The sequence below is a fragment of the Strix aluco genome, chromosome 7 (genome assembly GCF_031877795.1).
Source record: "Strix aluco isolate bStrAlu1 chromosome 7, bStrAlu1.hap1, whole genome shotgun sequence".
Classification (NCBI taxonomy): domain Eukaryota; kingdom Metazoa; phylum Chordata; class Aves; order Strigiformes; family Strigidae; genus Strix; species Strix aluco.
In genome coordinates this window covers 41,236,953-41,257,786 of record NC_133937.1, presented here as the reverse complement: position 1 = coordinate 41,257,786, position 20,834 = coordinate 41,236,953, and the positions used below count along the sequence as shown (strand labels likewise).

Here is a 20,834-nt window from a genome sequence, read left to right as displayed (position 1 = left end):
GCCATGTATTTGCTGTCATTTCCAGGTTAGTGCTCTGTAGACAAAACATGGAATCTCATGAAAAGCAGATGTTACAATTAACGTTTCTCGTTTACACGTCGTGGACTGGAGCCATTCAGCACTCGGGTTACACCAGTAGGGGTAACGTCCGGGCTGTGTGGCTAGCCTGCTGGCCTGTGCTGCTGGCTACCAACGGCAGCTCCTGGGCCAGCGGTGGCCAGGTGGCTCAACAGGCCGTGGATTTCCCGTGGGCTGCACGTGGTGCCAGGGGGGGCGCAGCGGGTGGTTACAAGGCCATGAAGGCACCAACCACCAATGCAGCAAAACGCTGAAAGCTCGGCGAGCCCCTGGGGTGGTGGGATGCTCCCACTAGTGTAGAGCCAGGGTGGGACAGGAGCTGCAGGAACGTGGCTGTGAGGCTCCTGAGCCACTGCAAAATGGGTGCTAAAAAGAAACCAGCTGAATCCGGGCATTTTACAGCCTCCCACTTTCTGGTGTCAGACAGCGGGATTTAGAATTCCCCAGGCAGAGTTTATCTTGACGGTGGTGGGGCTGAGGGCCCTTTCCATGGGGGCTTCGGGAGCTCAGTGAGGGTGAGGAGTGCCCTGGGCACAGCCACCAGCCTGGGTCACCTCTGCCCATGCCGGGCCCAGCCCGGGGGCACCTGCACGGCCCCGGGTAACGTAACGGGCTGGTGCCTGGGCATGGGCTGGGGGAGCGGGGAGGGGTGTGCCGGGTTGCACCTGCACAGGGACCAGGGCACGGTCAAGGCACCGACAGCCCTGCTTCACTGCGTTTTGGTATTTCCCTGCGCAACCCTGGATTTTGTATCTTAAACTCGATAAAAACGACCCCAGGGAACTTCGGGAGGTCTCCGTTTTTTCCTTTTCATCCCTCATCAGTAGTTGGAATTATTTATTGTGGTTGTTGGTGCAGTGTGTTGGCTTGCTTCGTCTTGCTGTAGAAAGCATCTACAAAGGCTTGTCCTGACTTCAAACCAAGTGGCAAAGCAAGGAGATAAAGCCTTGACATGGCTTTGTCTGCAGAGCCCTTCACCGGCAGTTGGCAGCCCTGTGCCCCGGCCTCGGCAGGGCTGATTTGACCCCTCTGGTGTGACCCCCCCACAGCCTCCCCCGGGGGTCCCCAAAGGGCCAATGGCGCGCGGGGCACCTGGCAAAGCAGGCTGCTCACCCCTTGTACGGTGGGGAGGAGGTGAAGGGAATGGGGAGGACAGTTCCCCCCCCCCCCCCCCGCCCCTAAATTACAGCGGGTGAAAAAGCTGAGAGACTTAAACCACCCCAAACGCAGGCAGCTCTGTAGCTGCCAGTCCTCTGCCCATTACAGCTTTGCCTTTTTGGGGCTCACCCTCAGGTTGGGACAAGCAGGGAATGTCCCTCCCTGGGTCACCCCCTGGCTTTGCCTTTCTGACCTGCTGAGATTTTTCATGCCACTGTTTCTGCTGGTGGGACCTGAAGGGAAAGCGGGTGCTGGCTGTGGCTGCCAGCGTGGGGTGGGCTGGGAGGAGACTGGTTACCCAGCGGAGTAGGACAAAGCCAGGTTTGCCACAAGCTGGCAAAAAAGCAGCAAAGAGCGTGGAAACAGAGTGATGATCTTGTGTCTGTCTGCCAGCTGGTTTGCACCCTTAGGGAAGTGCAGGGAGAGTTTCACACAGCAAGTGTGTGCCCTGTGGCATCCCTCTGCCCCTGCTTCCCTCCGGTGAGGCACCAGCGCCAGGGCCACCGTGTCACCGTGTCCCGCAACCCTGGGGCTGCTTGGCTGCGGGTGCCCTCACCCCATTTCAGCACTGTGCGATTTGCTGCTGCCTGTAGAAGTGCATGATGTGTTTAGGACCAATATGCTGCATTGCATAGTCTGTCTTGGTTTGGACTGAGTGGTTGTTGTCTTTGGATTTTACTGGTTTTTTAACTAGTGCTGCTGTTCCACTGGGAAACGAGAGGCTCATCCCTGCTCCCGTCACAGGACTCAGGGCTCCTCCAACCCCCAAGCCAGCAGCAGGCGCCGAGCCAGGCATGGGCCCTCGGGCACGGGCACAACTCGTCTCGCCGGTCCCCTTGACCTGTGTGTGCCTGACCCAGAGCCTGCAGGAAAGCTGTCCAAAGAAATTAGGGCCAAGCAGAGACGGTGTTTGTGCCTCGGGTAGTTTCGTTTCGAGGAGGCTCTGGCTGTGTTAGCAAGCGCCTGGCTCTGCCGGAACCCTCCTCGGCATCTCCTGGCACGGGGAGAGCTGCAGAAACACTCCAAGCCCCGTTCTGGAGGCTGAGGAGATGATGCAGCAGCGCGGGCCGGCATTGACAACTCCCTGATGGAGGAAATCCAGGGAAAGCCTCCCTTCACGGGGAAAGGGCAGCGGGGTTTGAGCCCTCGGCTGGCGAGGTGGCTGGAGGGGCCAAAACCGCTTCTGCAGGGTGATGCTGGGCAAGGGGACAGTGCCCCTGGCTCCTGCTGGGGTCCCCACCGCCCCTTTCGTTAACGAGCCCGACTGCTGGAAGAGGGATATTGCCAGCAGAAAGCTCACAGGACTTCCCTTGCGAAATGCTACCAAGCCGGGGGTGCTGGGGCTATCCCTGTCACCCCGTGGATGTCTGGGTGGCTGGGAGGTCACTGCCAGCAGACTGGAACTTTTATCTTTCCCATTCCTCGTGCTCCTTCCATTTCCATCACTTTAAAACTCTTATTTAGAGAGAAAGTAAATGCATGTTCAATAGTTGTGGTGCAATTGCAGCAAAAACCAGAAAACCAACAAATGCAATTAAGTAACTTGTTTAAAATTAAATACAAACTAAATGAACAAATGCATTCCCATATGTTTGATGTAGAAACTATTACAGGTCATTGCATTAAGCTGTGAGATGTAGGACAGGTCAGATAATCGAAAAAACTCCACCAAAAAAAAAAAAATCCCTTCCTGGTTTAAATTTGTGAATTCAGGTAATCATTCATATTTAAGGGCGTCCAGAGCTGCTGAATGGTGATTTCAGCTTCCCCCTGTGGAGCAGCTGTGCGCTTGTGGTTCCACACCTCTTTTGTTCCCTTTCTTGTTCCCCGCTTAGCATGAGGAAAAGCTGCACCTCGCAGATACGCTGCAGCATCTCCTCCAGGCATGGGGAGTGGTGTGGACTCAGTGGGAAGGAGCCAACCACCCCCGTGGTGTTGTGGCTTCACAAACCAAAGGCTTTGGGTGGGCTGTGGGATGCCAGAGGTGATGGAGCAGCCCTGGCAGGGCCTGGGCAGGGGCGGGGATGCTGCGGTGTCCCTGCAGAGCTAACGGTGACCCTCTCTGCACTGACAAAGGGCAGTACAGTCACAGGTCATGAATTGATTGTACAAACCCTCGTGCATGAAAACCCAAAGGAAGAAAACACGGAAGTTGACTCAGACTGATCAAGCGCTTCTACTGTTTTATGATTTCCAACAAACTTTATTCAGAGCAAGGAACAGAAAATGAATGGCGAGCTGTTCTGTTAGAGGTACATGCATAGCTTTGTGGCACAGAGGTTCACCTTTGCTGTACATACCTTTAAATATAATAAACAGGCTATAATAACCTTATAAAAGAATTTGTCATATGCAATTGGCCTTCAAATGAGCCTCGTTATTGGTTCTAAGACTTACACTCGGTTCTTGAAAAACTGTATAAATAATCTTTAAAAAACAGGGCTAACAGAAGGACTACAGCCCACCGGCACGTCCGCCGCGGTGCTGGGTCCTGGGAGCAGCCCTGCCCCGGGATACCAACCCCGGCCGGGACAGACGGACACGCTGCCGTCCCCCACAGCCGCGGCACCAGGCACAGGGATGGTGACGGTCACGCCCGGAGCACGGCCAGGCCTGCGCCGTGAGCCGAGACCTGCCAATGGACAAGATGCCACTCCCCACGTTAAACTGTACAGATTCGGAAGTGTTTATGGGTTAAAAGGCCTCAGACTACGAAGGGCGGGCGATGCTGCCGGGAGGAGGGTGTCGCAGCCCGGTGCAGACCCAGGCGCCCGCATGCACAAGGAAAGGGCTTTCCGAGTAGCTACTGAGGAAATACAGACTGGGAGAATCAGGAGGGGAGCGCTACCTCGCAGAGGGGGGTTCCTCTATTTTCTATCTACGAGAAGAAGGGGCTGGGGCAGCTGACGAACACTCGCTCTTCATCCTGAGCTCGAGGGCGACCTGGCATCCCCTTCGCGGGCGGCGCTGGCTGCGGCGGGGCCGGGGAGGGGGAGCGCAGCCCCCGGGCTGCCCCGTCAGGACAGCGAGGTGATGTTGGAACGCCCGCCTGGCGGGGCCATGATCTTCTGAGCCGTGCGTCTGGCGATGTGGTCGTCTGCCTGTGAGCCTGCGGGAGAGGACGGGCGTGGGGTGTGCTGGTGGCACCGGGTGGGGGACCCGCTGCTGTCAGTGCCCTCATCATGCCACCGTCCCTTGGTGGGACCTGCTAGTGCTTTCACCACACACCAGCACGGACAGTGTGTTAGTGTAGTGCGGTTTGGCACAGCTTCATTTGCCTGAGCATCTTTATTTTTTATTACTTCTTTCTGGAAAACATTGTAAGTGGCTTTTCTGTAAATAAAGTTTCCACATAATAAAATCTGGGACCTTGTACATTTATTAAACAATATGTGATCCAGCTGATCTCAGCCAACTAAGGAAACAAAATGACAAAAGTCATTTTACAGTAGAGCACTGGCTTTCCAAGGTCCCTAAAGCTGCCGGGCGGGTTTCTGCAGGATGCTGAGCCAAGCAATGCTGAATCGCTGCCTGCTTACATGGAAAGACTGAAGAAATTATCTTTTTGGTTCCTGAAAACAGAGTTATTTGTCTAATCTCTACAAACCCAACCACTTCCAACCCCCGACTCACAGGGGACGCAGCTGGGGCTGAAGTCCTGACCCCCCAACAGCCACCACAGCGTCCCCGTTGACCCGGGCAGGGTCATGGTGACACCCTCACCTTCAGCCTCATCCTCCTCCTCCCCATCATTGCAGCCTCCACCCTCCGTGGAGCCTGTACTCACACCCCCGCCAGGCTTTGGGATGTATGTTCATCAGTGCATTGACACAGAAAAAACATTCTCTGTGCAGCTGCTGCAACAGTAAGAATTGTGTTTTACTGAGCAAAAACCACGTTTCTATTCCCCGGCTTTGCCCTGCCGCTCACACAAGCTCGTGACACAAAGCAGCCCCCCCTGCTGCCCACACCCCCCTGCCTTTCAGGGGACCCCCCTGCCCTACCAGACAAGCTGAAGCCCGACTGGTGGAGGTTGCGGACGGGGGGAGCCTGGGCTTTGCCTGCGCAAGGTGCGATCCGGGATGCCGGGGCGGGGGCCACGGCTTTGGCGCTGGCGAGGACATCGTGGACGGGTCCGTCGTAGAGCCCGCGGGGGACGCCGTGGACTTCGGCCAGCTGCGAGGGGGGGAAGCAGAGGTGTAAGGTGCGTCTTTAAGCTAAGGCAAGCAAGAACCAGCCTAACATCTGGATGATGACTTGTCCTTCATGTGAGGGGCCCTGCTCCCCTGAGGGCCGCGTCCCACAGGCACGGTGTCACCCGGTGTGACCGTCATGGGCAGGATGAGCTCAGCCCCGCGCTGCCAGGGCAGCCAAAGCCCTAACGACGTCGTTACCAGTGTTTCATCACAGCTCTGCTTAAGGCTGTTTCTCCTCCCAGGCAAGGCAGTGACAGCCCTTTGACAACCACAGGGTCAGAAGGGACGTGTTTTGAAGATGAAAAGTGCTGGGTTTCAAATTAAAAAGGCATGCACTGGTAGGTTATCAAGACACATACAGCATTTTCTGTAGAAATTTCTCTCTTACATGACCTTTGTCTTCATCGTGCTGCATATCTGGTGAAGAAAATACCCTACTCAATGTTTTCCAGCGCTCTTTTTGACCGTAGCTTTTGTTGAAAGCTCCGGTTAAACCAAGGATGGCGAGCTGGCATAGGCAGGCTGTGCGTTGTTTGCAAAGCACCGAACGCACTAACGGCGCAAACAAACCCCTCACTGTCCGGGCTGGGGCCCGTCACCACCCCACCAGGGCAGCGACTTCAGCTCGCTGTTCGTCAAGGTTTGCATTTACCAAACTCCAGCCTTTATGATAAAAAATATGGCACGGGGTGTCTGCTTCCACGGCAGACAGAGACGCAGCCTGACCTGCCAGGGCCCATCCCCATCCTGCCCTGACTCTGAAGGCATTCGAGGAAGCACCCAGAAGCACCCAAGGAGGCACCCCCAGGCACAAGAGGCACTCCAGGGGCTGGGGGTTCCTGCCGCAGCTGCCAGCACCGCTGGTGCCTCTGCAGGTAGTTCGGGGTTAATGATTTCTGCTCTACCTTCATCTACAATGGATAATGAAACTGTCTAAAATAACACATGGGAAAGGGGAAGGAGAAGGGCAGAGCTGTTAAGAAGCTTTTTATGTATTTACGTGTCTTCCTGTCTCCTCACAGAGCTGTGCTGACACATTGAAGGATTTATCTCATTGTATTTCCAGTAAGTACCAACGACTACAGCCATTGCCCTTTGACAGACACAGAGCACACGCTGGTAATACAGTGACATAAACTCGTCTAATGCAGGTAGGAGAGGAATTCCTCCCTTCTCCCTCAATACAAACCAAAGCCAGATCTGCTAGAAGTCGTATTTTTGCTTTGTAACTTTATAATAGGCAAATAATACTAATAATGCTAGCATTATTAGCTATAATACTAAAATAGGCATTATTGATTAATGTGCCAAGCGTCACACCAAAGCAGTTCCACGACAACATCACAAATTTCCAAGGCCCAGTAAGAAATAACATTAATAATATTCTTGTTTCTGCTGCCTATTCCATCAGCAGGCTTGCCACAACAGTGACTGCAATACAATAATGCAGAGAGATTGCAATGAAAATAGGGGATTATGGCAAATAAAATTCTCCTTACCCTGTTTCTTGCCTTTATCCTTTTATAAACAAAATCAGGGAAGGTCTTCCTTGGAATGAAGCGGCCTGACCCCTGGGTGACACACAGGTTTCCATCTTCGACAACAACTTTTCCCTGACTTATGACCACAGTAGGAACCCCGTGGCACTCTGTGCCTTCAAATATGTTGTACTCCACGTTCTGGAAACAACAAACCAAGATATTCAACACAGTTAAGATTTAAAAGAGAAGGTGACAGTCTAGCCAACTATACCCCCCCACACCCCCTTTTCTACATTTGTTCCTTGTGCACAATCAGTTGTACTTAACTAACCCTTCATATTTCAAATAATAAGGTTTTTCTAATTGGATGAACTAAAGCAAACTGGAATGGAGAAACTAAATCCTCAAAACTCTCAGTACTTGCTCGGAAAACCTGCAGCACTCCTGGAGCAAACTAGACTTTTGCTATACATGAACAATTAATTCTCTCTAAGCCCCAGAAGAGCCCAGCTTAAGTTCTCCATTCCGGACAGAAGCGCTTGTCATTTCTTCCAAGTCACTGCAAGTCTTCTACCAAAATAGGTACGGAACGTCAGGTCTGTTTTGTGGGAAATGCAAAATTGTGCCACTTTCTTCAAATGCTCCCACTACTACCACTAACAAACTACCCAAAAAACAAAGTTTACAGTGAAAAAATGCAGCATTATAAAAAAGCAGAAGTGAATTTTCTGGACCAAAAGAAAATCTGTTTCCAGTTTTTAAAGAAAAGACCTGAATATTTCAATCATAGTGATAATTCAGTAAAAAACGTTTTGGTGAAAAAAACACATGGGTCAAAATGTCTCTACATTAACTTCAGTCAGCTCTGCACCAACATTCCTCACAACACCTCACCCTCCCCTCCTTTCAACTGCAGCTTTCTGCCTGAGGCTCACGTTGGAAATTAGTTTGGGGACAGCAAAAACCATGGAAAACCACGGTTAAAAATGCCATCAAGATGCACCCAAATCTCTCCCATGTGAGTGACCCCCATGGACAGGCCCGTGCAGCCCACACAGGAGTCAGCCTGGCGCTTCAGGGAGGATGCTGACACACCAACCTGCATTAATAGTTTAATATTTAAAGTAAGTTCAGCACTTACATTTTTCTAGTCCACAGCAAATACATTGATCTTAAACTTTCTGTTCTGGATACAGACTGTCTCAGAGTAGTCACCCCAACTCAGTTACAGCCCTGCCCTTGACAGTAACCAAAGGATATTTTCCTTTGCTTGTATTTTTAAAAGCAAATGCAAGGTCCTTAATCACTCCATCACACAGACAGCTCCTCCCTTGCTGAATGAGCCGATCTTTCTGATCTGAAGAAATGTATTGCTTTACTGCTCTCTTCAGGCTCTAAAACCAGCTCAGGAAAATAATTTAAAAAATATTTTACCAGATTGTGGGTTTTTGCTGAGATGATTTTAGTAGCCTTGGGGTTCCACAACACCAAATCCGCGTCAGCGCCCACGGCGACACGCCCCTTCCTGGGGTAGCAGTTGAAGATCTTGGCAGCGTTGGTACTGGTCACCGCTACGAAATCGTTCTCGTCCATCTTCCCGGAGACCTGGGAAGGAGGAGGGGAGAAGGACCATCACGGGAGCCGCGTCCTGCTCCCGGCAGTGTGCAGCAGCCCAGTCCTGTGGCCAGACCCGCGCTCTGCCCCCCAGGAACGAGGCTCCAGGAGAAAAAAAAAAATCCCAGGATCCAACCGTGTAACATGTGGCGTGAGGATCCACACCACAACAGGGCTGCAATTATGGGGGAAAAGGGAGACATGGCGGGGCTGAACCTTGTCCCTGGGGCCTAAATAATACAATAGATGGGTTTTCTTTTCCCTGGACTCTGAAATCTGAGGTCTCTGAAAAACAAGACCTTCACTGTCAGGCTCCAACTCTCTGTACGAGCATCTCACATGCACTGAAGATGGTTAAGGATATTTCAATGAAGAAAGAGTGTAAAAGTGAACCTCAATAGTGCTATTTATCATCTTTGTTTATTATCTTAAGATAAATTCTATTTATCTTTGCACAAAGCCTACCTAAGACGGAGGCTTCAGGGTGTCTTGGTTCCCAAGCTCCCGGAGGTCCCCACAGAGACCGTCTGCTCCGTGGGCTGCTGGCCAGAGCCTCTGGGGATGCTCCCAGGGTGCAGGGACAGGGGACTCGACCCCTCTGGGCAGCAGAGCCCCACTGCCCTGCAGACATGGCAGTGCCGGGGGAACCCTCCCTGCCAAGGGGACTGGGGCCACTGGGCAGCTGGGAGGCACGGCCATGGCCACGGCCACCGAGGGAGAGATGCCCTGGCCCCATCCACCTCCCCAGGCCTCCTGCAAGCACCAGGGAACAGGAACGTCGTGTCTTCCCCTTAGGAAAAGATGTTGGAGAGACTTTCTCTGTGCCTGCGAGTGAGAGCGGGGCAGGTGATGGCCGTACCGCAGCCTTTGAAGATGCTTTGAAGGCATTGGAGTGTCACATTTTCTCTCATTAGCAAGCAGCACTCCAGACAGTGTCACACCTCCGGGCTCGTTTGAATTAACGAGGACGCTGCCGTCACCCAGCACTGCTCACATGCGCTCGCACCCCCAAGCTTCACAGGGAACCAGCGTTATCTCAGCACCTACCACACACTTCTCCCAAATGATGGCCATCCGCTCCTCGACACCGTTGGTCCCCTCAGGGATGAGGGTGAAGTTGTCCTTCCCCACAGCCTTCTGTGCGGTGGTGAAGGTGCAGTGAGCGCTGCCAGCCACCTGCAGGTCCCCACTAGGCAAAGCACAGGGCAGGAGGTCAGAGGAGGCACCCAAGGGCGCGGGCGGCACCTCTCCTGCCCGGGACAAAGCCGCCCGCACCAGGAAAACTGCGTCTGGCACTAAGGGCCTGTGGGCTCCGTGCTCATGGGGCCGGTGCGGCCCGGCGTCACCAACAGACCGTAGAGGCAGGAGACTTACGGTCCGCAAATGCCAATGGAAGTCAAGCTAAAAGGCAATTTTACAGGTACATAGAGGAACCTCACTCTACTAATTTATACAGGAATTGAGCACTGGAATCATCTAAGAGATGCAAGCAGCGGCCTCAGAAGCACTAGTCATATTGTCTCCTAAACCAACCATTATTACTATTTCAGCCAACATTTTAATCTCTGTACCATCCTTTCGAACCTCAGATTATTTTAGGAAATGGTTCTTCAAGCAAAGCTGCTTTTAAAGCAAGGTTCTTCTAAAGCAAGGTTAAATAAAAGAAGATCCTGGATACACCCAAATGTTCTGTACTGTCATATCCTACAGGTGAAGGAGCTGGATCCATGCTGGCAGGCAGGGCACAAAGAGAACTGAGCACACATCTCCAGGCTGGTGTCAAAGCTGTGCGAGGCTGATCTATGCCTGTATTTTATTGCCTCTTTTAAGAGAATATTAAATGTATTGAGATACCTTTATGTACTATGTAAGATATACTAACATGAAACACTCCTGTTAACAACGGTTTATCCTTCTAGGAAAAAAAAAATCACATTTCAGGGAATCCTAAGGAATGTTTATTTCTTCTTTGAAGTATATATTGAATGCCTTTTTTTTACAATTATCTGGACCCATACACATCTCTTACCCCATTTCAGAAATTCCTGACCTGATTTTTCCAACTCCCCGCACACCACCCTGCAGCTGATGCCGAGCTGTGCGGAGTGGTGCCACACTGCGGGCTGGGGCTGCGGCCCGAGGAGATGCTGGGGCACAGGGGTCCTGGTCCCTGCACGGCTCCAGGGACACCCCAAGGCTTTGCTGCACAACTCAACACATCGGAACAACCCCGCACGGAGACGTGCCCCAAAAGCTTACGCTTCACATGTTTTAAAATCTTGCAAATGCCCAATGTCGCTTCTGATAAACTTCTTTTTGCTTTAATGCTGAAGGAGGCTTTCCCCAGGATGCAGCGAGGCAGAGCAGCAGTCGCTGTCCCTCCTGGCCAGGATGTCCTGGGAGTGCCCTGGCCATCCCGCGGGATGCTGCGCCTTCCCCCTGCCCCTTCTGGAGGAGGAACTGGGCAGCGTGAGCCTCATTTTTACACAGAAAATCTGGAAACTATTACCTGACTTCATCAAAGCATAATTTACACTCTTTTTGAAGGAGTCACTTGGCTCCTTGATCAAAGAACACCCAAAAATTTATTCTTTTGATATGGAAAAGTGCAACATTTGATAGATTGTTTTTCCTACTCTGATTACATCAAGGGGAAGGCTGAAGTGCATGCTAGCCTGTGCTGTGCTGCCACACCCTGCAGCGCCCAGCTATGGGAGAAGAGGGGGTGCCCCAGGAACAGGGAGGCTGTTACCCACCAGCGAAAGGCGTCGGGGGGCCAAGCCAGGGGCTGCGACCCCCCCCGCCAGCCCCGGCACTGCAGGAGATGCCGTCACTGTAAATGGCACTCGAGGAACCGCAGGCAGGACGCCAACACGGCAGGTGCGCCCAGGCACCCGCGGACTCACCAGGACAAGAGGGAGGTGAGATGATCCGGCGTGGTGGGGTCCGGGCTGATGGGGGGGGACGTGACGAAAGCTGCAGCTTTGGCCCAGTTTTTGCTCCAGTAGTGTGAGCCGTTGGCGCCCAGGCTGGCGGTGATGGGCTCTCCGTACACAACCGTGCCTGCGGAGCGAGCAGTTAATGAGCGCAAAGGCGCTGCATGTCCCGCGGCCTCTTTTCACCACTGCTGACAAAAACCACGGCTAACGATACGCGACAGTTTCACTTATCATCAGTGTTCCCAGTATTTCATCTTTTTAAACTCACGTTAATCTCTCAGATTATCTCATACCACTGGGAAATGCTGTCAAAACAAGTTTTGAACCCATCTATTTTCTCCTTGGGCCAGAGATTCGTATCTCCAAACCATCACGCCTTCCTCTAAATCAGAGTCTGGCAGAGTCTCCTCGTTGGGGGCAGAGGTGGCCACAGACCCCCGCCTGTCCCTGGGCACAGCCTTCCAGCCTGCTCCCCCCAGGACTGCTTCCAGCTCTTCCCACTCTACCCCCACTCTGAATTTGGAGCTTGCTCCAGATCCATTTTTCATTTAGTTCACAACAAATGATTGCAAGTGAATTATTTCCTTTTTTAAAGCTGCATCTACTGAGATTCAGGTGTCAGAGTTTCAAGCACATCTCCTCAAATCTTTCCAGCTCAGAGCAATTAGCTCTGGCACACTCTGTGAAGAAAAACCAACACCAAGTTTTAGCACCCTTAAAATGTGAGAGACCTTGGGTGATAACGAGTGCTTAAACCTTGCAGCTAGAATGATATTCCTGGACGTATGTAAATAGGTTCCATTAGTGTGCAAATACGAAACAACACTTTACCTTTTCTCTTTGCTTGAGCTAAGATATCCGCTGCCCCTCTGCTCATGATCTTGGTGACGTACAAGGGGCAGTTGGCTTGTTTTGCAATGGTAATGGCGCGGTACACGGCCTCCGCTTCCACCTGCGGACACCACAACACAGGCAGAAAAGGTCTCAGGGCACCGCCGGGACAGTGAAACCCCGGGGCAGTTGTGCCGAAGGGCTGGGGCCATTACCTCCTCCGGACGGCTGAGGACGTGCCCTTCCGGCCCCGTGACCCCGAGCTCCAGCAGCCTCTTCTGCTCCTGCACCAAGAGGAGTGAGAGCTGTCAGTGATATGAATAGACACAACGCGGGACACAAAACACCTTTCCAGAGTACCCGGAGGGTGATGGAAGCTCCTGAATACGACCAGGTGATCCTGTTTCTACCTGTGACACGCCACAAACAGCTGCAGCTGCTTCCTAGGAGACCCACCTCATGCTGTGGCAGCATTTCTGGCCTGGGAATTGCTGAATCCCAACAGCAATTCAGACCTTCCCCCGCTTCAAGCCCAGCTGCAGGTCTGGGGGATTTTACACCCCTTGCTGCTGGCGCTAAGGCTGTGCTGGATACGATGCGAAGGTCAGCTGGGGCCCTGGGGTGACAGAAGCTGGAATGAACTCTGCGTTGCCCCCAGCTTACTCACGCTGTATTGGAAAGCAGATGTCTAGCACACACCTCACCCTGTTTCCTTTCTGCAGTGTTTTGTATCATGTAATGCTCCCACTTAGCTGGCATTAGGTGCAAGGACAGTATTCAACTCTACGGACCAGATCTCGCAGGCTTTAAAGGATCCTGCTCTTAGAGGATGTTTATTTCTCTGTATTCCCATTGCAGATATCCTCTGGCAGCTTAAAGAATTACTTCTGAAGATACTGAACTGCTTGGGATCACATTACGTTTCACAGCCAGCTGAAGAAAAGGTTTCTCAGATAAAATCCTGGGGAGGTGGGAATTAGCCTCTATCCTGTTTGCTCAAATAAGCCCATTTGGAGGATTGGGATCCTGCTTTTATTTTAAACTCTCCTCCCACACCAGGCTGAACACTTGCGTGACCACTAGCTAAAAGGAAACTGCAAGTCTAATTCTACTTTGCAGTATGCATCTAGGATTTTCTTTTCTAAAGGTACAAAGGAAAAATATTGTACATGAGCAAAGTCTGCAGTACCAAAGAACCTCCTGAGCATATTGCCAAGTGTCATGTACATTATGATGCAAACCCCTTGATTTTCTCAAGCACTCTAAAGAAGATAGGCAATGTGATATGGTATCACTTAAGGCAGTCAGTCAGCCTTTAAGAAGCCCCAGAAGGTACTTGTTGGGAACCGCTGAACAGCCCTTGTCAAGATTTCTGTGACAAAACCCCCAAGAGCGTGTGAGGAACTGGGGGGATGCTGCTGATTTTAGCAGGACTCCCCATCCTCCTGCTCGTCCTCCTGCCTGCCCACACTGGCAGCACCGGCCGTTCCCTCCGAGCCTCGGGCAGTGGGAGCGGCGCGGGGCAGGACGCAGGAGCGCTGGGTCTGATCCCCCCATCTGATCACCTGATCTCGCCGGGGATCTCAGAGCTGAGGGAGCGGGCGATGCCCCGCTGGCAGCAAGCACTGAGGGGGCTCACTGTTCCTCGGGTGCCACCGCTCCCCTCCTCTCGGCTGGACCGGTCCCTACTGAATTTGCAGTGCCCACTGAGGGCTAAAAGCGTGCTGGCACTGCTGCACCCTCCACCAGACGCCACGGCCCATCTGAGAAAGCCAGCATGTTGCCTTAAATCCACATACCCCGGTCAACCCTTCCTTTAAAGGAACATAAATCCCATACCTCATCGATGATGTCCCCGTTTTCAGCATGCACCTGGGCAATGGCCCCCAGGTCTCGAAGAATGCAGAATATCTCATACATCTGCCAAGAGACAGCGGGTGGCCCAACATCAGATAAACCGCAGCTCACGCTCGGAGCGCGGGTGACGACTTTCACCGGCCCCCGGCTGTGTTACCTGGGCATCGGAGCACTGAAGTTTGTCTTTGTAAGCCATGAAGACCAGGAAGGAGTTCACACCTTGAGAAAACAGACACGTGTATTCATTGTCCCAGCTGAGAACTCAGTGACCTGTCACCGGCTGAGCAGGGGGCCCTTGAACTGGCGGGGGTTGGGCTAGCTAGGGTTAGGCTAGGGTTAGGGTTAGGCTGAAAGCAAAGCAAGGCTAAGGGCTGAAATGGGAACTGCCCCCACCAGAACTGAACTCCAAAGCTTAGGGGAGTCATTGAAGACAATACACCTGAACCAAACACTGAAACCCCCACAGTCCATTTCTGATTTCTCTCTAACTCTCCCTGACTTCTTCCGAAGGCACGGAAACAAACGTGTTGCTCCCAAGCTGTTTTCCCTCCAGGGGTGGTTTCAGTTTATGGTTTATCCCCAACTTCATTCTGATAACCGTCTTTGAATTAGCATACTGGTGCTAAGACTAAATTACAGCAAAAGATGAGACTCTCCAATATTAGAGCACTGTTATTTAGCGCACAGCTATTTAGCCAGAGAAATAGATAGGCAGTACTTTGTGTGCAGCGGTGCACACTGTATTTCTAACAGAAAAGATGATTCATGAAGCACTGAATCAAAGCCGAAGAATTGCTACTGTATTCTATATGGATAGAGGCAACAACTAATCCCAAACTACGATCAAATTACAAATAAACTGTATTTCATGGGAACATACATATGAAAAACACCAGTATAAGCTTGGAATAGCTACATTACTTCAGCCACTCTGCATTTTAATAGGAAATTCACTGCAAATTTCTATGTTAATTGACCAATTAAGCCTTTGCCTGCAAGACTGCAAATTACACTGAAGTCATTTAGCTCTGCATTAGCATATCTGAAAGCAAAATGTAGTTCCAAACATGGAAATAAGTTATTAATGAAATGCATGAATTCCTGCCGCATGACCTGCTTTCCAGTAAGCTGTGTCCAGCGGATGCTTCAGCATGTGCAGGAATTTATAGGCATGAATGAAATCTCTGTGGAAAGCCTAAAGCTTAGTTTCATTCTACAAACCCTGTCTTGAATGTTTTTATTTAAATCACAGAATCACAGAATGGTTTGGGTTGGAAGGGGCCTTAAAAATAGTCTAGTCCCACCCCCTGCCCCGGGCAGGGACACCTTCCACTAGCCCAGGTTGCCCAAAGCCCCGTCCAACCTGGCCTTGAACCCTTCCATGGAGGGGGCAGCCACAGCTTCTCTGGGCAACCTGTGCCAGGGACTCCCCACACTCACAGGGAAGAATTTCTGCCTTAGATCTCATCTAAATCTCCCCTCTCTCAGTTTAAAACCATGACCCCTCACCCTATCCCTACCCCCCTGATCAAGAGTCCCTCCCCCCTTTCCTGTAGCCCCTTTCAGTCCTGGGAGGCCACTCTAAGGTCTCCCCGGAGCCTTCTCTTCTCCAGCTGAACCCCCCTCAGGTCTCTCAGCCTGTCCTCACAGGGGGGTGCTCCAGCCCTCTGAGCATCTTCGTGGCCTCCTCTGGCCCCGCTTGAGCAGGTCCATGTCCTTACTCTTCTGTACATCAGGCAGCTGCATCAGGGTGCCCGATTCCGCCCCTTTAGCCTCCCAAATCGATTTTCATGACTCTACGCTGCCCAAAGGCAAGAGCCCACGAACGAGACGTTACGGTGTGAAGCTGGTGAGAACACCCCTGCCCACACCCTTCTCCTAGGCTGAGTATGGCCAAGCAGCACTAACTACAGAGCCTACCCCACGGCGCCTTCCTTATGCGCCTCTGCTGCAATAATTACGATGCGGGTGGTTTTTTGCGGGGTTTTTGCCCGAATACCGCTCTTTCTGTCCTCACCTTTGTCCTTCACCAGGGCTTCCAGCTCCTCCTTCAGGCTTTCGTGCCAGCGAGGGATGTCGATGTGCAGCGAGTAATCGCAGCAGGCCTGGCTGTCGGCGGCCCCGCGCCACTGCTCGTAGGCAGCCAGGAGACTGGTCCCAGCGTCCGGGCAGACGTGGTCAACTGGGGAAACACTGCAGAGCGTCAGCACGCGATGGCAAACGGGCTACAGGAACACCTGGGGCTGCAGCAGCCACCAGTGCCCTTGTGCAAGACTTTACTGCTGTGAAAAGGAGATGTTTTAATACTCATTCTTTTTTATAGAATTGATAGAAGATGAAGGGTAATAAATTTCCCAGGTAAAGTGAAACAAATGGAACAAACAAACTCCAAGTTACGGCTATTTTTATGCCTTTTTTTCCCACAGCCCACCTAACACAGCATCTGAGAGAGGCTGGTGAGCAAAGCGTGTCCTTGCACACTTGTGTGCAGCTCCCCTGGGCATTTTCCAGGGGTGGTCACCCACAGCCCACCAGCCACTGCACTTCTCTTGTCTCTGTCCCACCCTGCAGTACCGGCTATGAGGTCGGTACAGAGCTACACCAGGACTTGTTGAGCCTGGTCCTTCAGTCACAAGCTGCAGTGGGCCTTGGGACCAGAACAAGGACAAAACAGAAATCAAAATTATTTTACATTAACACACCAACGGAACCCATGCTCACAGAGCTGAAAAATTCTTAGAAAAACACACTTGCAAGCTATTAAAAACATATTAAAAGGTGTTTAAAGTGTTCTTCTAGTCTATTCTTACGAGGTGAAGCAGGCACCACTGTATCATTTTAATATATGTGTGTAGCAACTCAAGGAGGTTCTGAAAGGTAGATAATGCATTTTGATTAGCTTTGTAATGCTTTGATTTCTACAGCAGGAATTAACATTCCTCTGCTATGAGGATAACTAATCTCTGCAATGATACCGGGCCCAGTGTATTTTGCTAAACAAGGTTCTACTCAGAGGCCTGTTGAATGCTGCTCCATCTTACTGATCATGGTGGTGCCTCCGGCCAGGGCTGCTCTGGTGCCGTGGTAGAAGCCATCAGCAGAGCTCATCCCCAGGACAGGCGCCCGCAGCCTGGTGTGGACGTCTATCCCCCCCGGCACCACCAGCTGGCTGTAGGCATCGATGGTCTTTACACCACCAGGAACAATCAGGTTTTCTCCAATTTGTCTGAAAATGATAGCAAATGGTATTAAACGATCCTGTCAATTAGCAACAACTTTTCAGTGAAGATGCAAAAACAACTGCATACTGCTCACGGGCACGTAGCCACGGGCACTGCCCAGACCTCAGAATCACAGAATCATCGAGGTTGGAAAAGACCTTGAAGATCATCCAGTCCAACCATGAACCTCGGACTGGCCTCCTCGCGGTGGCGGGGGCGGGGTGCTCCCGGGGGGAGCAGAGCTGCGTGGGGCCAGGCCTCGGGCTCGGTCGGCTGCAGGAGTGGAGCCGGGGTCTGACACCCCGCTGGCCCAGCAGCACTCACCCCGTCCCATCCCACCCCATCCCGTCCCACGCCATCCCACCCCCCAACACCCGTTAGCAGCCTTGGGCCCCATCCCCCGAGGCACTCCTCAGGTCCTGCCGGGCTCTCACGTGCCTTTCCCGCGCTTAACTGGCTCCTCTCTTGCCGCCTGCACGGCTTATAACGAGCACGAGCTGTCAGCACTTTACACATCTGTCCAGCCGCAAAAGTGCACTAATATAGTTCCTTCCTGACACTATTCTAAAAGAGCTTGTTTTTCAAAAAGGGAACACAGTTCCAAGAGAAAAATGACAGAAAGGAACCTTGTTCAAATTACACGGCACTGTATCATGCTTGGAAATTACATTATCAAACATAAATTTTTAACTTACTTTATTAAACCATCTTCCACATAAACGTCTGCATAAAATGACTGATCATCGTTGACAATTTTTCCTCCTTTGATTAATAGCCGGTCACTCTAAGAGAAAAAAAAAACCACTTTTTAGATACTACCTTACTAATTCTGAGCTTTCATTAAGCCCAGGACTCAATATTTTGCCCTTCAATCATACAAGTTTAGTGACTATCCAAAGCCCAACAGTATTTTGCCAAGGAAACCACATGAAATTGTCAGGTGAGAGGAAGGCAGGTCCCCTGTGAAGGGCAGCACCAGCCCGGGCTGTCGAGGCGGCACAGCCGGGCCCGACGGCTCCGGGTACCAGAGCAGGGGCAGCCGGCCCAGGGGAGCCTTTGCCACTGCCGACCTGCCCCCCGCCCCCCCGGACACCCCCAAGGGCTCCTTCAGAGCATGTTCAGAGACTGAGGGAACTTCTCGGCAGCTTTAGGTCTGCAAGGAATCGTCCTGCAGCTCAGGCAGGTACCTGCCGCCTCCACCAGCTCCGGTTACAGAGACTTTGAAGTGCAGCTTCTTAACCTGGTAATTTATTGACATTTGTTCGTTGTCACAGTCAAGGACTTTCCTCACTTCAAAGCACGACACTGGTTCAGGTGTCAGATTTGCAGAACCTTTAACCAGAAAAATTAGAAAGCAGTGGCATTTATGTAAAAGTGGGACTGCAGCCTAATTTAAGAGCCTTCCTCTCCTGCTCTCCGGTGTTGCTAGAAAAATGATTACCAAGGCTAAAACGGGCAAGACAAAGAGCACGGCCTCAGCACAAAAACAACCGAGGGATGCAGGAGCACGTGGAGATGACTTACAGCAACGTGTGCTGATGCTGAACAGCCTGAAAAACATTCAGGGCTCTTGTTTTAAAGAGCACCACTGGCATATAAAAAAAATTAAAGAATTGCACTGTGGTTTTAAAACTATCCAGGCTTTTATTGCACCTTTATTGTTTTCCCTTGTCCCGTAAAATCAATCAAAAGAAGCTTCTGTGTTGGGTGCCCCACGGGGGAGTCCTACGGCCCCTTCCCTTCTGGGGCCCATCACCTTCCTCACCCCAGCCCCTTCTTCATCCTCACCCCACCCCCTTCCTCATGCTCACCCCATCCTCATCCCCATCCGAACCCCATCCCGAACCCCTTCCTCACCCTGTTCCCATCCTCATCCTCACCCCCCCAGCTCTCCCCCTGCAGCCCGGGAACGCAGCTCGTCACCGGCTCACGCCGCCACCGGGATGTTTTTCAGGGGAGCTCAGCCATGAGCCAGCAAACCGCGGGGGGTGGGGGGGGGGCTGGGGGGACGACGGGGGGACGGAACCCAACCCAGCAAACAAAAAAGCGCGTGGCCCTCGAGAGATTCTCCCCTCCTCCCGCGGAGAAGCCCCGGCGCCGGGAGAAGGGACCCGCTCCCGCCCGGCCCGGGGGGGCAGATGCCGGGCAGCGGGGGAAGGAACAAGGCAGACAGATGCTTTCCCCCCCCGCCGCCAAGCCCATTCCGCGAAAAAAAAGCGTTTCTGAAACACGTTCTCCGCCCCAGCGCCCAAAGCAAAGTTGGGGAGGCGGCGGGGCAGCCCCGCGGCCGCGGTGAGGGTCGCGCCCGCCTTTGTCCGCCGCAGCCGGGCGGTTCGGGACGGCGGGACCCCGGCTGCGCCCCGGCGGGGCGGGGGGGGGCTGCGGGACCCCCATCCCCGCCGGCAGCGTGTCCCTAGCAAAGCCCCGGCGGGGACCGACCCGCCCAGTCACCGATACCGGGGAGGGACCGGCGAGCTCCGGCCCCGACGGACCGGCACTGGGTCGGGGGGGTCCCGCAGCCCTGGGGGGGTCCCACAGCCCACGGGAGATCCCGCAGCCCCCGGGGGGGGTCCCACAGCCCACAGTGAGGGGGTCCCACAAATCCGGGGGGGTCCCGCAGCCCCGGGGAATCCCGCAGCCCCTTCTCCCGCGGCACCCAGGGGAAGCCCCTCACCGTGGTGCGGGGGATGCTCTTCTTGCCCTGGTGCGACATTTTCCCGCCGCGCTCCGCCCGTGTGTCCGTGTCCGTGTCCGTGTGTGTGTGTGTGTGTGTGTGTGTGTGTGTGTCTGTGTGTGTGTGTGTGTCTGTGGCTGCACGTCGTGCGTGCGCGCCCCCCGCCCGCCCGGGGCCGCGCTCCCGGCGCTGCAGACAAAGCCGCCCCGGGGGGAGCGGAGCGGAGCGGAGCCGCCCGGATCGGTCCCGCCGCCGCGGGCTGGGGCCGAGGGTCCTGGTGGTCCTGGGGGGGCCTGGGGGCCGGCGAGACTTGTGTCCCCCGGAGGAGCGCTCGCTCGCTCGCCCGCCCGCCCGCTCCCCCGCCGCCCCCTCGCTCCGACGGCCCGTTCCCGGCCCCCGCCCGCCCTCCCGGCGGGGTCTCAGCCGGGGCGAAGGGACGCGGGTCTCCGCTCGCCCTCGGGGGGCTCCGGGCTCTGCCCCCCCGGGCCGGTCCTTTACCTGCGGGCAGCCGGCCGGCGGCTCTGCCGGGGGGGCGGCGGGGCCGGGGATTCCGGGGCCGGGGGCGCCGAGGGAGGCGAAGTCCAGCGTCTTGTTGTCGAAGGCATCTTCCACGCTGCAGAACATCCCCCCGCGCTTCTGCCGCGGCCGCGGACTGCCCGCGCCCAGCCCCGCGAAGCAGGCGGGCAGCGCCGCCTCCCGCCGCCCCGCCATGGGCCCGGGGGGACGCGGGGACCCCCCCCCAAAGCCCCGGTGCCGGTGCCGGTGCCCTCCCGCGGCCGGCTCGC

At 53.7% G+C, this 20,834-nt stretch overlaps 1 protein-coding gene across 2 annotated transcripts; it reads right to left on the bottom strand.

The window, feature by feature from the left end:
• Positions 1-3,418: 3,418 nt before the first annotated feature.
• Positions 3,419-20,810, bottom strand: DPYSL4 (dihydropyrimidinase like 4). 2 transcript variants are annotated; one of them, XM_074830101.1, is made up of 14 exons: positions 20,548-20,810; positions 18,071-18,159; positions 17,196-17,380; positions 16,172-16,336; positions 14,312-14,373; positions 14,137-14,217; positions 12,513-12,581; positions 12,298-12,418; positions 11,434-11,590; positions 9,575-9,716; positions 8,348-8,518; positions 6,932-7,111; positions 5,241-5,412; positions 3,419-4,345 (listed from the first exon to the last, which is right to left on the bottom strand). In XM_074830101.1, the coding sequence occupies exons 1-14, from the start codon at positions 20,758-20,760 to the stop codon at positions 4,254-4,256; spliced, it is 1,899 nt and encodes a 632-aa protein (XP_074686202.1). In that variant the 5' UTR covers positions 20,761-20,810; the 3' UTR covers positions 3,419-4,253. The 2 variants fall into 2 exon arrangements, with proteins under 2 accessions (XP_074686202.1, XP_074686203.1); XM_074830102.1 differs by lacking the exon at positions 20,548-20,810 and adding an exon at positions 20,050-20,177.
• Positions 20,811-20,834: the final 24 nt, after the last annotated feature.

What these genes read in the sequence shown, in the direction of transcription:
- DPYSL4 (XM_074830101.1), bottom strand. Translation starts at nt 20,760, where the DNA reads ATGGCGGGGCGGCGGGAGGCGGCGCTGCCCGCCTGCTTCGCGGGGCTG. An exon ending in GTGGAAGATGGTTTAATAAA is followed by an intron (nt 17,381 to 18,070) that starts GTAAGTTAAAAA and finishes TATCATTTTCAG; the next exon opens with ACAAATTGGAGAAAACCTGA. An exon ending in ACGGGGACATCATCGATGAG is followed by an intron (nt 12,582 to 14,136) that starts GTATGGGATTTA and finishes CTCTTGGTGCAG; the next exon opens with GAGCAGAAGAGGCTGCTGGA.